At 32.9% G+C, this 15411-nt stretch overlaps 2 protein-coding genes and 1 non-coding gene across 4 annotated transcripts; all 3 read left to right on the top strand.

The window, feature by feature from the left end:
- Positions 1-3574: 3574 nt before the first annotated feature.
- LOC112500166 (chaperone protein dnaJ 49-like) lies at positions 3575-4961 on the top strand. The gene is made up of 2 exons (XM_025103504.1): positions 3575-3736; positions 3811-4961. The coding sequence occupies exon 2, from the start codon at positions 3813-3815 to the stop codon at positions 4644-4646; it is 834 nt and encodes a 277-aa protein (XP_024959272.1). The 5' UTR covers positions 3575-3736; positions 3811-3812; the 3' UTR covers positions 4647-4961.
- Positions 4962-7051: 2090 nt separating this feature from the next.
- On the top strand, positions 7052-9867 carry LOC112500165 (chaperone protein dnaJ 49-like). Of its 2 annotated transcripts, none has more exons than XM_025103502.1 (2): positions 7052-8434; positions 9610-9867. In XM_025103502.1, exon 1 carries the CDS (start codon positions 7324-7326, stop codon positions 8425-8427), a length of 1104 nt encoding a protein of 367 aa, XP_024959270.1. In that variant the 5' UTR covers positions 7052-7323; the 3' UTR covers positions 8428-8434; positions 9610-9867. The 2 variants fall into 2 exon arrangements, with proteins under 2 accessions (XP_024959270.1, XP_024959271.1); XM_025103503.1 differs by lacking the exon at positions 9610-9867 and having other exon boundaries at positions 7052-7232; positions 7324-8602.
- A 3043-nt stretch (positions 9868-12910) lies between these two features.
- On the top strand, positions 12911-12992 carry TRNAS-AGA. The gene has a single exon. It is a non-coding gene; the product is annotated as a tRNA-Ser (tRNA).
- The last annotated feature ends 2419 nt before the right edge of the window (positions 12993-15411 follow it).

Genomic DNA, 15411 nt, shown 5'->3' with positions numbered 1-15411 from the left:
CCCCTACGATGGTGCTGGAAATTCATATCTTGAACAAAAAGTTACCGTTGAACCTGACAGTTATTTTGTTCAAGACTTGAACATGCCTCCGATGCAGTCTCCCAACCGGTACCTGATCCGGTCTCTCGAACTGTCAAAACCGTTGTGGGATGTAGATATGGCAGAAGATATATTTTTTTTCGTAACTACAATTATCATCCGGTTATTTTATAACGAAAAACCGTGAAATTTAAAATTAAATACGTAAAAAGACACACATTATGTATTTTTCAATTTTTATTAAAAACACCCCTTAATTGTTAAATAAAAAACACAAAAAAGTTAAAACTTGGTTTAAAAAACACAGAGAAAAATAATTTTTGCGTCTCCATAATTATAAAGATTTATTTTTAAATTTTTTCCCATGAAATTTGGTTCTAAAAAAGTTAAAAAATACAACTTCAATGTTATAAAAAAAAAACACAGGTGAACAGTACGGATCGCCCCCCGTACAGTATGAATCGCCCCCGGTACAATACGGATTGCCCCGGGGTGAGGTCAAACACGGTCAACGAGGTGAACAGTAATCTTGACTTTTGAGGATTTTTTTAACCCGGGATCGCCCCCATTGTGTACGGATCGCCCCCGGGGTGGTTATTTTGGCAAAACCTCTAAAATGTGGTTATTTTGTGGCAAAAGGTTGTGTAAACCGGTTATTTTTATAAATAACCCTTTTTATTATTAGTACAAAGTAGATTATTATTTGTAAGTATTTATAATATTTAATAATATAATATTAAATCAAAAAAATAATATTGGGATAATTTTGAACGTATTGACAAGAAAATTATCTATACTATATTATAAAGCATTTAACAAAAATTCTTAAAAACAATTTATTATGCATGAAGTACTGTTTATTGATGCATATGACTTAAAATTCAATATTACAAGTAATTGTATCTAAGTACAACTTACTAAAGCTTCATGTTTGAATTCGTTTAACTAATTGTAGATAAATATAATCAAATAAAGAATAAATATCTCATTTTAAATATAACAAATCTAATATATAATTAAGATAATCATTGAGTTATAACAGTAATTACTATCCTTAAAAAATATGTATTATTAAATCAAAAATAAATTACTTCGTTATTAGATTTAAATTAAATTGTAATAAAAAATTGGAAAACAAGAACTTTTAAATAGTTAATATGATACTGATATTTATATATTTATTTTTGAAATTTTATGATATCCCCAAATTTATATTTTATTCAAAAATAAAAACATTATTCATTTCACAAAACCACATAAAAACAATATTATAACATCTACAAAGACGAAATACAACAAAATATTAAAATGAAGATTTATCTCGCTGCATTGTGCGAGTATCCTTCTAATAATGATATAATTTATAAAAAAACATATTTTTAATGTATTTTAGTTAATAAACGATTATATTTGTTAATATAATAAAAATGAAAAATGAAAAAGAGTAAGAGATATAAAATAAATTAAATAACTAAGTATAAGGATGCAAAGTGTAAAATTCATTTACGGATCATATCTCTTACTTTTTCATTTTCCATTTTACATCTTTATTAACACGTAATCATATATTAACTAAAATACATTAAAAATACTTTTTTTTTACAATTTACTCTGTACTTTTAGTTTACTACGTCACGGCTAGTTAACGAGCCTTTTCCCTAAGCTAAATTAGCCTTACAGACAGTTTTAAGGTATTAAGATAAGATTTAAGGTCAATCTGAATTCTATCAAGCATTGAACGGGATTTGCTCATAATCGTCTTTTTAATACGTTCAAAGAGAGCAATATTGAATATTTTTGGATTTAATATTATCTTATTAAATATTATAAATAGTTACGAATAAATTTTAATAATTTCACTTTATACTATTATAGTTACAGATTAAATAAATAACCACAATAGTAGAAAATATAAGTATTACAAAAAAAAAATTCGCAAGTATTTATTATATTTAATAATATAAGATTAAATTAAAAAATATTCAATATTGGGGTTATTTTGAACGTATTGATGAGTCGATTATAATGATGTAATTTATAAAAAAATATATTTTATTTTATATATCTATACTATATTATAAATCATTTGACAAAAACTCTTAAAAATAAATTTTTATGCATAAAGTACTGTTTGTTGATGCATATTACTTAAAATTCAAGATTACAACTTGATTGTGCGTAGGTACAGCTTATTAAAGCTTCATATTCGAATTCGAATAACTAACTGTGGATAAACATAATCAAATACATGATAAATATCATTTTAAATATAAAAAATCTAAAATATAATTAGGATAATCATTATCTTTATAAGTCTTTTTATTGTTAAGTCAAAAATAAATTACTTTCACTATTTGACCTAAATTAAATTATAACAAAGAGATTGAATTAAATAAACTGTAAAAAGAACGAGAACTTTTAAATAGTAAATTTGACACTAATGTCAGTTATTTTTATAAAAAATTTATAATATTTTCAAATTTATATTTTATTAAAAAATAAAAACATTTTATTTTTCTTAAAACCACATAAAACCATATTATAACATTGATAGACCCAAAATATAAAGTGAAATATTAAAATTAAGATGTATCTCGCTGCATTACGCGATTACCTTCTAGTTATGGTTAATGTATGTGTATTAATATAATAAAGATGTAAAATAAAAAATGAAAAATAAGATATAAAAAATAAATTAAATAACTATTTATAAGGGTTTATGGTGAATTTTTTTAGATAATTGGAATCGAAAAAAAGATTTTATGGATAAAGATGCTTTTTTCAATTCTTTTTTTCCCCTTAAAACAAAATTTTGGCTATTTATGGAAAAATGTTCATGTAAATTTCTCCCAATTAAATTGAATTATTATTATTTTATTAAATGCTGTTTGATGATTATATATAATATTAGAAGGATACTCGTGCAATACAGTGAGATACATCTTGATTTTAATATTTCATTTTATTATTTGTCTCAGTCGATGTTATAGTATGGTCTTATGTGATTTTTAAAAAACGTTGATGTTTTTATTTTTGAATAAAATATAAATTTGAAAATATCATAAAAAATTAACAAAAATATATTTATATTAGTATCAAATAAACTATTTAAAATTCATATTTTTTGTGTAATTTTTTAATTCAATTTATTTATTATAATTTAATTTAGGTTCAATAATGAAATAATTTATATTTGGTTTAATAATATAATTTTCTTATAAAAATAATAATTATAACTTAATAATTATCCTAATTATATTTTAAAATTTAAAATGAGATATTTATTCTATATTTGATTATGTTTATCTGTAGTTAGTTATATGAATTTAAACATAAAACTTTAATAAATTATAATTATACATGATTTACTTGTAATCTTGAACTTTAAGTAAGATGTATCAATATACACTAATTTATACATTAAAAAAAAAAATGTTTTGAAGAATTTTGATGAAATGATTGTATTACAGCATAGATAGAATATTGTTGACTTTTGAGAACCCAAATTTCTTCCATCTTGGGGTTCTTAAAACGATTTATATCATCAAAATTTTCTCCACAATCGATCATACATACATTAATTTCCAAAACACCAGTTGATTCAACGATAAATCTGACATACAACCTGAATTTACGTCGCCAAGGGTTTCCAGTGAAGATTGATTGCAGTTTGGGGGTTTTCATTGATTCATTCCAGGTAAACTCAGTGATTTACTTTTGATTTGATCATATACTGTGTTCTTCAGTTGAAACTTTTGTGATCCTTTTTGGAAATGGATGGAAACAAAGATGAAGCGTTGACATGTTTAAAAATTGGAAAAGATGCATTACGTTTGAACGATCGAGCTCGTGCATTGAAATTCATCTCGAAAGCTAAACGTCTAGATCCTTCTCTTTCCGTTGACGATCTGTTGTCGACTCTAGAAGGTAATCCGGCGAATAAATCGCCGGAAAGTGGAGATAGTTCTGGTGTCCGGCGTAGGGTTCCGGCAACTGGATCTTCAACAAGCTCTGGTTCAGGAACATATACAGAAGAACAGATCACAATCGTCACTGAGATTAGACGGAAAAAGGATTTTTACGATATTCTAGATTTGGAGAAAACCTGTAGTGTTGAAGATGTTAGAAAAGCTTACAGAAAACTGTCATTGAAGGTTCATCCTGATAAGAACAACGCACCTGGATCCGATGAAGCTTTCAAGAAAGTTTCAATGGCGTTCAAGTGTCTGAGTGTGGATGTTGATCGGAAAAGGTATGATTCTATCAGATCCGATGATGATGAACCTGTTTATCATAAACATACAACTGAGCATGATGTTCATCAAGAGTTTGGTAATGGAGTCTATTATGATGGTCATGGTGAGGATGGTGATGCCGAGACGATCTTTCGGAACTTTTTCTATGGAGAAACAAATCATCAGCCGACTACTACCACTCGGTGCACCGGAAACTGCATGGGCACACGAACGGCGGACAACGGTCTGGGTGGGTTCGACCTGGACGTTGTGGTTCAGTTTTTGCTGGTGGTTTTGGCTGCGGTAGCATGTTTATTAGCTTTCGAGGCCATGTTCAAGCAGTCTTATGATGAAGTTTGGTTTTTTGATTGATGGTCAAGAAGACGTTGTTTCCATTATGACATGTTGAAGCAGATTAATATAGTTGGGTTTCTTGATTGATAGTGCAGTTGCGGTTATTTCCATTGTGGCATATTGAAGCAGTTTAATGTTGATTGTGGGTCAACCTGGTTGCTGTTATTTCCATTGTGACTATTGAAGCAGTTCAATGTTGATTGATGGTCAACCCCGGTTGCCTTTATTTCTATTGTGATATGTTGAAGCAGTTTAATGTACATTGATGGTCAACCTCGGTTGCCGTTATTTCCATTGTGACATATTGAAGCAGTTTGATGTTGTTCGGTTTCTTGATTGAGATCCAATTGCCGATATTTCCTTTGTGACATATTGAAGCAATTTGATGTAGTTCCGTTTCTTGAATGAAGGTTCGGTTGCCCTTAACTCTAACAAAGGCAAAATGCAGTATTGTGGGATAGTATTGTGATCCATTCGTTCTTATGGATTACAAGTAGGAGTAGTGAGTTAACAAGCCTGCAAAAAGGGTCTTGACTCTTGAATTTGTTATATAAGGTCCGTTGGATAAAATACATACGTTGGGTTTGGGTCGAGCTCGGTCCAAACCCGCAAACGATTACCTCTGCTCTCTAACAATACTTATCCTCCAAAAAGGCTTATGGGTCTTTGGTCCAATAGTATTTGGATCACTGAAATATTCTAATCTTCTTAAAGATCAAGGATTAAAAACTTGCAAAAATGATATCGGTTAATGTGGACCAATTGTTACAAAATAAAAAATAAAAATTATTGTTACGTGTTTATTTTTTCTCTAGAAAGATAGTGCAATCGGGATTTTTAGGCTCCATTTTTCAAATTCGACTGAATTTTTTTAAGACAGGACGTTTTTCGAGTTAAGTCTTAACCGGACCTTAAAAAGGGTTGGTTTGCTCGTGCTTTAAGAGCCGAGCTGGTGTCTAGGCTTTTTGGGCCGACTTTGCACTAGATTCCAACCCAAGATTATTTGTTTACCTACAACTTATTTTTTTCGGACCATGATATGTAGATATAAGATTATGATTAGACTTGGATCCATGTGATACCATCATATGTTCATAAGAACCGTAAAACCATGAGCGTTTGCGCAAACATGATTGGACTGGACGAGACTGAACAAGTGCATGTCTGGTGCTTGGTACGACTAGGACTGGACAAGACATAAATAGACAAATTACCCCGCAAAGTTATTTGATGGTTCTAAATATTATATAATAGTTTTAATTAATAGAAATAAAGTAAATTATTAAAGAATTTAATTTATAAATATTTTTATACAATTTTCATATAAATGAATACATACATATATAATGGTACCAATTTTGAAAGATTATTTTGATATAGTTTATGGTAGTAGTGGTGGTGGAGGTGGTTTGGTTATGGTGGAGGTGGAGGTGACCAACAGTAGTAGTGGCGATGGGACGTGGAGGTAGAGGTGGTTGATAGTAGTAGTGGTGATGGGAGGTGGGGATCGATGGTCGACGTACTAGTGGCGATGGAAGGTGGTAGTCGGTGGTTATGGAGGTAGAGGCGATGGTGGTTGGTGAACGACAGTGGTTATAGATGACGTGAAGTTGGTGGATTGTGGTGGTGGTGGCAGTTGACAACGGTGGAGGAGGTAATTGTGGCTGATGTAGTTAAGATAGTGGTGGTGGTAGTTATGGTAGAGGTGAGGTGGCAATGGACGGTGGTGGTCGATAGTGGTTGTGGAGGTTGTGGAAGAGGTTGTTGCAGTAGAGGTGGTGGTTGGTGTCTGATGGTGGTTGTAGAGGTGGCAATGGACACCGGTGGTCGATGGTCGACAGTGGTTGTTGAGGAGGTTGTTGAGGAGGTTATTGAGGCATAAGAGGAGTTGAAGGTGGCCAACAGTGGTAGTGTTGGTGGTGGTCAATAATGGTTGTAAATGTGACAATGGACGGTGGTTGTAGGTGTGGTGAAGGAGGTTGTTGTAGTAGAGGAGGAGTTGGAGGTGGCGAACGGCGGTAGTGGTAGTCACAATTGACAGTGAATGATTAGCAGTTGACTATGGTAGAGGTGGCGATAGACAACGGTGGACGGTGGTTGTGGAGACGATGGAGGATGTTGTTGTAGTGGAACAGGAAGTGAAGGTGGTTGTCGGTGACCGTCGGTGGTGGCAGCAGCCGGAACTAGCGGTGATGACCATTAAAACAAGTACCATATTAACATTATATCAAATTTAGATAAATTAATAATATTTTAATTTCCATCTCATTCTTGTTCCATTTATTTTGTTACTATAAAGATAGTTTTTTACTATAAAGATTGAATGTTATTTTAGGGTGAATATGTCACGTGATACGTGTCTTGTTCAGAAAGGCAGACTTCAAAGTATAACTCTATACCTAACCCTCAATTCTCTCATGGGACTCCTAAACGATTAGGATCATCTCGTCATCTCTCCTCCAATTTCATCCGATTTCCTCTCAACAATCCATCATTATCTCATCAACTTCCAAAACCCACTTGATTCAACCATAAATCTAACCTCAATTTCTCCTTCCAATTGATGTTCGCTCTTCGATTTGGGGATTCATTGATTAATTCCAGGTAAACTCACTATTTACCGATTTACTGTTTGATTTCGATCATATACTGTGTTCGTTAGGGTTTGTTTAGTTGAAATTTTGATCTATTTGAGATGGATGGAAACAAAGACGAAGCGTTGAAATGTTTAAAGATCGGGAAAGATGCATTAGGGTTAGGCGATCGAGCTCGTGCCTTGAAATTCATCTCGAAAGCTCAACGTTTAGATCCGTCTCTTCCCGTTGACGATCTGTTATCGACTCTAGAAGGTAATCCGACTAACGAATCATCGAAGTCGCCGGAGAGTGGTGCCGGTGATGGTGATAGTTCTGGTGTTCGTCGTAGGGTTCCAACAACCGGATCTTCATCGGGTTTGGGTTTGGGTTCGGGTTCAGGATTAGGATCATGTACAGCTGAACAGATCACAATTGTGAGGGAAATTAGAAGGAAAAAGGATTACTATGATATACTAGGTTTGGAGAAGTCATGTAGTGTTGAAGATGCTAGAAAAGCTTATAGAAAATTGTCCTTAAAAGTTCATCCTGATAAAAACAAAGCACCTGGATCCGAAGAGGCTTTCAAAAAAGTCTCGAAAGCTTTCCAGTGTTTGAGTGTCGATGAGAATCGGAAAAAGTACGATCTTCTCGGATCAGACGAGCCCGTTTATGAACGGCAAACCACTAGGCAGCGGGCTCATCAAGGGTTCCGTAACGGGTTCTTTCACGAAGGAGATGTTGATGCAGATGAAATCTTTAGGAACTTTTTCTTCGGAGGAATGAACGGTCCTCGAACCACCACCACACAGTTCACTGGGTTCAATTTTGGGACCGGGATGGGGACAAGAACGGCTGATAATGGTTCAAACGGGTTTAACACTCGGGCTTTACTTCAATTGTTGCCCGTGCTTCTGATTCTGTTGGTGAACTTCTTGCCATCCAATAATGAGCCAATTTATTCCCTTTCGAGGAGTTACTCTTATGAGCACCGTTTCGTTACGCAAAAAGGGGTTAATTTCTTTGTGAAATCACGCAATTTTGAGCAGGATTATCCGTTGAATAGTCCAGAACGAGTTCAACTTGAAGGAAGGATCGAACATGACTACTTGTCGATTCTTTCTCACAATTGCCGGCTAGAAACACAGCGACTTCATTGGGGTTATCAACGCTCAACGCCTAACTGTGACATGTTGAAGCAGTTTGATCCTAGTTTGGTTTCTTGATTTGAAGGTCCAGTTGCCTTGTTTCCATTGCATTTTTAACAATATTTTCCTATTTTTGCTTGCTATATTTGTGGATTGATACTAAATAGTTTTTGAGAATAATCTTTGCATTCAATCTTGTGCATCTACTATCAACAATTGTAGTCCTAGATTCATAAAAGATTATGATTTGTGCAATATTTTTTGTGAATTCAATGTTAAATTGTTGATATCAAACCACAAGGTTGGTGCCTGATTGGTTTGAGCTTGAGCTCTAAAGGTCAAAGTGCCTGGAGGTCTCAAGTTCAAATCCAAGGAGGAATAAAAATCCCCTTGTGGCCACGGAGGTTCAAATGCGGTGACTCCGGGCTACCTGCAAAGCAGGTGGTCGCCCTGGGATTAGTCCTCTCGCATAGCGGGTTGGATATCCAGGTTAATCAAAACAAAAAAAAATTGTTGATATCATGAAAACATTTCTTGCAGATTTGCAGTTTAGTGTTGTTGGGTTCTTTGGTTAAATGACCTTCTACCGGTTCTTTTTTTAAATCTATAACCTTTTGACACGTTTTTATAAGCCTATGACCTTTAGACAAGTTTGAGAATGTCACTACTTAACGAAAGAATGGCACTTCTTACATACGAATGTCTAGATATCTGTCAGAAGGCCATGGATTTAAAAAACACATTTCGGGAGGTCATTTAGCTAAAATAACCCAATGGTGTTGTATGTGCTATACGCACCATCTAATTCCCGTGTATAGTTAAGAGTTACGAAACAACTGCTTTCACCCTTTGGGACAGATGACGGGTTTTCCACACAGATCTTAGTTTTGAGTGGGATACACTGTGTTAGTTTAGCGTCATCCTTACTAACCACCCGTGGGTTGTGTGAGTAGGCTCGTGTTCAATTCTTTACGGAAACAACCACTTTAGTTCTTAGGTGGAAGTCAGGTCTGCTTCAGGTGGGATATACAAGGTTTGGTTTATCCTTGTGAAAACACTTTTTGGGTAAAGGTCAGATCTGCATACATCCCTGATCCCACCCTCCCAAGACCCTGCTTTCGAGTGGGAAATACTGGGTGTGTTTGGTTTGGTTTGGTTTATTCTTGTCCTCGTGAATATGATATTACTTTGTAGCAAGTTACAAATGGTAAAGCTCCGGAAACACCCTTTTAGATTTTCGATTGTTTTCTTCTTTTGCAGATTATCTGATCCTCGAGTCAAAAAATTCTTGAAGCTCCGACAATGTTTCCTCTTCGACCATGGATCTTGCAAGTCGGTCTGTCTTCTGGTAACTGGTTTTTGCAGCGAAGTTGTAAAAGCAACTTCAGACACCTATTATAGCGTAAAACTTGTACGCGATATTTTTTATGTTTGAAATTACGTCTGGTTATACTCGATCATTTTGCGCGAATTTGGAGTATTTGACTATTTGTGTTATAAATACTAGCACCATTTTCTTGATAAAACCCTTGGGTAAATTACTCATGGTGTTTTTGTTTGTGTTATACTCTCTTGGTAAGTTTCTTGAAATTGAAGCTTGCCACAAGCTCTACTAGTACATGTGTGCTTTATATTTACAAGCAAGCGGAACTGATAGAGGTAAGATCTGCGTATATCTTGATCTAATCAGATCTTTTTTTTTTTCCCATTCAGTGGGTTATATGGATTTTCTTTAAATCTTTATTCCTGCTACTTGATTGTTCATACTCTTACACAATCCCTAATGGAAATAATTGTTCTACCGTTTGATATAGAGGTCATGTTTCCGGACCCTGTTTTTTAATAAGATATAGGAGGTGTTTGGGATTGCTTATTCGAAACAACTTATGCTTTTCTGCAAAAGCACTTATCAACTTATTATAAGTCGGAGGAGTTTTACTTTTTTAAAAACTTCTTATTACCGGTTTGATATCGGTATAAGTTGTTTATCCAAACACTCAAAAATGTTTATTATCGGTGTCACACTAGAATAAGTCAATAAATTGTTTTTTTTATTAACCTGGATATCCAACGCGTTATGTGAGCCGACTAATCCTAGGACGACCACCTGCTTTGCAGATAACCCAGAGTCACCGCATTCGAACCTCTGTGGCTACAAGGGGATTTTTATTCTTCCTTGGATTTGAACCTGAAACCTTCTAGTACTTTTGACTTTTGGAGCCAAGCTCAAACCAATCAGGCACCACCCTTGTGGTTAATAAATAAATTATTTTTAAAAACAATCTCAAACACCCCAGGTGTGCAGGTTTTGGTTATATGCTTTTGTTACAAGTCTAATCTCAATTATGATTTTTTAACTTAAAAATGTGGGAGGAAAAAGAAAGGGAGGTAAATAATTTATAAAAATTAAAAATATTTATAAAATTGTATGTATTTATTGTTTATTATAAAACATTTGATAAAAACTCTTAAAAATCATCTTTTATATATGAAATATTGCTTATTAATGCATATTATATAAAATTTAAGATCACTAGTAAATTGTGCATAAGTACAACTTATTAAACTTCATGTTTGAATTCGTGTAATAAAACGTAGATAAATATAATCAAATACAAGATAAAATTCTTATTTTAAATATAAAATCTAAAATATAATTAGAATAGTTATTGAGTTTTAATAGAATATTTAGTTATTATCTTTATAAAAATTATATTATTAAATCAAAAACAATTATTTCGCCATTAAACTTAAAGTAAATTATAATAAAAAGAAGAACTAAAGAAATTACACAAAAGAATGACTTTCATATTTTTTAAATTTTTTATGATATCTTCAAATTTATATTTTATTAAGAAAAACATTATTTCTCAAAACTACATAAATCCATATTATATCATCGACGGTAACAAAAATAAAAATAAAATAAAACATCGAAATCGAGATATATATCTCGCTACATTGCGCGAGTACCCTTCTAATACTCATCAATCATTCCACTATAAAATAAATAAAAGTATATTTATATAAATAAAATTTAAGAACGTGAAAATAAAATTTCGTCCTTGACTTTTCTTCGTTTCCCTCAACTCCTATAACACATTTTTTTTTTCTGTCTTTTCCTTTCCTTCAATTTCTTTTATTTCTTTCCAAAATTTGAGAACATAACGAAAGTGATGAGCTTGACGAACGTCGGTATTCGAGAAAATTCAATTGACGGGATTGTGGAGATAACGTTGAAAGACTATAAAAATGATCGACTTCGAAAAAAAAGAAGAAGGATGAAGTCATGATCAGACAGTGCGTTTTGGACTGTCTTTTGAATTTAAGACCTTGCCCACAATACAAGGCAATGGGAGAAAAAGAGAGATTCTGTCCTTTCCACGACCATGATGTCTGATTTTCACCGATTAAGCTTAGGTTCAAATCTACTACTGTATACAGCTGAATCAGCTAAAAAAAAGTTATATAACTCGTATAACATATGATACGAAAACGTGTCAACAGTTTAGCTTTTCCTTTTCCAAACTAGTCGGGCCGGATAAAACCCCATCTTTCATCGAACAAGATAAAAATCCGGGGTTTCTTTGAACCAACAAAAAGACATGTCCAAAATTTTCTTTATTGATGCAGTCTTCCTTTGAACATATGTTCAAAAAGGTCAAAAGTACCAGGAGGTCCCATGTTCAAATCCAAGGAGGAATAAAAATCCCCTTGTGGCCACGGAGGTTCAAATGCGATGACTTTGGGCTATCTGTAAATCAAGTGGTCGCCTTGGGATTACTCGGCTCGCATAGCGGGTTGGATATCTAGGTTAATCAATCCTAAACAATGACAGTTGAATGGATCTCAACTGATGGACTCTTCAACTTGAGAAAATGAAAACCGAACAAAATCCAATGAAATCTAATGAACACTTGACATGAACAACGCTTTAAAGAAATCATCTGTCTCACGAGTCGAAAAGAAACACAGTTGCCATTGAAACATAAATAATCTATAAACAAAATATTTATCATCAACAACTATAATACATGAGTCATTAACCAATCTGACATTAGATACAGTGAGTTTGGATGAATCCCAGTTGAGATTGAGATAATTCATATGAATTGGTATTTCAAAATTTCACAAGTGATTTTAAAAAAAATAATATTTAAAATAGATTACGTTTTTGTCCCTATGGTTTGTTCAAAATCGCAATTTCGCTTATGTACTTTTAAAATTACAAAACTTTCATTTATATGGTTTACAATTCATTGTCATTTTCTCTTTATGATCTACAGTTTATTACTGTTTTCGTTCTTATGATTTACAATTTATTACAGTTTCGTTCTTGTGGTTTAAAAGTAACTGCTATGTTCATCCCTTGTACTTAAAAGTATCAGTTATCTTCATTGACGAAAATAGCAATGAACCGTAAATCACAGGGTTGGGAACCACAATTTCAAAATCACAAGGACAAAATTTGCAACTTTTAAGAAACTAGAGGGACATAAAACGTATTTCTTAAACTCAGAATATTAAATAAATAAATTAAATTAAGATGAAGTACATCAAAGTGGACGTGCCGGAGTGGTTATCGGGCATGACTAGAAATCATGTGGGCTCTGCCCGCGCAGGTTCGAATCCTGCCGTCCACGTTTTTTGTATTTTTGTTAATGGAAAATCTGCCGTCCACGTGTATTGTATTTAAACTTTATTTTTATTTATAAAGAATTTGGTTTTTCGTTATTATGAAAATACAAATTTACATATACATAAGGCTGGGTCATGTGAGACCAGTTTGTTTTTGTGTGACTTGTGAGACTATTTTTTTATACTTGAAAATTCACAGCAAAATGTTGTAAATGTAACATTCACAGTGTTTTTGCTGTGAAAGTTCGTTTTTTTTTTTACCTTCATAGCGTTTTGTTATGAAGTTTCAAGTGTAAAAAAATGGTTTCATGTGAACCCAACCCCATATACATACATATATGTATACTAGAAGAGTACTCGCGTAATGCAGCGAGACACATCTCGATTTTAATGTTCTATTTTATTATTTGTCTTTATCGATGTTATAATACGGTTTTAGATTTTTTATATTTAAAATGAGATGTTTATCTTGTATTTGATTATGTTTATCTACAGTTAGTTACACGAATTCAGACATAAAACTTTAATAAGTTGTACTTACGCATAATCTACATGCAATCTTGAGTTTTAAGTAATATGCATTAATAAACAGTACTTTACGCATAAAAAGTGATTTTTAAGAGTTTTTGTCAAATGTTTTATAATATAGTATAGATATAGGGACTTTATTTTGAGAACTCTCTAAACCATGAGATCTCTTAGAACCGATACTTCATGTGTTATTTCATATATATTTTTTCCATTTATAGTTAGAATTTAATATAGTAATTAACATATATTTGTTCCACAATGTGTTTGTTTTACATGTACATGGTTCATAATGAAAACCTTTTTGGCGTGTTAAAGAAACAAAAAGTACTCGTAAAAAAGTTTTATATTGTGAACCGAATACATATGTAACAAACACATTGTGAAACAAATATATGTTAATCAATACATTAAATACTACATTTAAATAGAAAAAAAAATCATGTAAAACACAACCTTTAGATAAAAGTGCTCGCGAAACTCACAATATTTAATCGTAAATGTGTAAATTTTGATCGTTTAGTACTTCAGTTGTAAGTTTCGAGATCTAATGAAATCCAAAGCCCTTGTTGTTTATTTGTAGTTCGATATAGGCTCGACAATAATTCGATAGATGTTTTTGTATAATTCAGTTTGATGGAGATCCTATATCAGAACAACGATAATAGAAGCCTTTCAGAAGGTACAACGAGTTTTGGCAGATAAAAAGTACGGGTAAACTTGTCGAACAGTACGTTATTGTGTAACTCATGAAAAAACACAGAGATTTAAAAAATGGTCTTGACCAGAGGTCCAAGTCAAAAGATATGACATTTTAAAGTTCTGTGATGTATTTACTTTCTACTGAGCTCCTACGGAGCATCGTTTTCAACCTAAATTTACTACAAAGAGATGGTCGTTAAGGTTGAAACAAGTGGTGTATTGTGTTGTTTTGACTATGATGTAATCGACTGATTAAATATCAAAGAAAATGACAGATACCCATAATCTATTTTAAGTATCCAAGGTTGCGTTTATGGGTATGAATTGTATTCAAACAATGTACATGATCTTTTTTTTATTAATCTGAATATCCAACATGCTATGCGAGCCGACTAATCCCATGGCGACCACCTGCTTTGCTGATAGCCCAGAGTCACCGCATTTGAACCTCCGTGGCCACAAGGGGATTTTTATTCCTCCTTGGATTTGAACCTGGGACCTCCTGGTACTTTTGACCTTTGGAGCCAAGTTCAAACCAACCAGGCACCACCCTTGTGGTTCAATGTACATGATCTTGATTTCACTAGACTACGTTAGAATTATCTTGGGATGAACCTTCAAAGAACATGGATAGCACGAAAACTTGGAGAGTAGCAGTGATGTTTATTGAAAGAATTATGGGACGTAAGATGCCCAAACCGTTGTCAGGTGGCAACCATTTAGAGATCGATAAATAAGAATAATTCAAACTTAGTGAACAAAACAATACCCACTTCAAGAACATGTTTATCAAACAGAAGTTAAGACTTTAAAACGAGTGGTTTTGGTACATTGATGAGAGTCAAATCTTGATTGAGGCATTTTGTCGAACACTTGGTGATCATCTTGAAAAGACGTATATAAAATATTGGGCAAAATGCATAAAATAGCAATCTACTTTCATAAATTTCTTTATTATAGCATTGTACTTTCAGTTTTTATTATTACAGCAATGTACTTTCAAATTATTTTTTATTAGGACATTGTACTTTGAAAAATTTACCCATTATAGCATTGGGTAACCTTTTRATTTAAATTTACCCATTATACTAGGTTTTCATGCCACCTCATTGTCCACGTAGGCTGTCCACATGTACTAATAGTGATGTGACTTTCTTACTACATCATTGTACTTTCAAAATTATTTTATTATAG

This window comes from Cynara cardunculus (genome assembly GCF_001531365.2).
Source record: "Cynara cardunculus var. scolymus isolate 2C chromosome LG 17, CcrdV1, whole genome shotgun sequence".
Classification (NCBI taxonomy): Eukaryota; Viridiplantae; Streptophyta; class Magnoliopsida; order Asterales; family Asteraceae; genus Cynara; species Cynara cardunculus.
The sequence above is the reverse complement of the archived record's forward strand: the minus strand, read 5'-3'. Positions and strand labels throughout refer to the sequence as shown.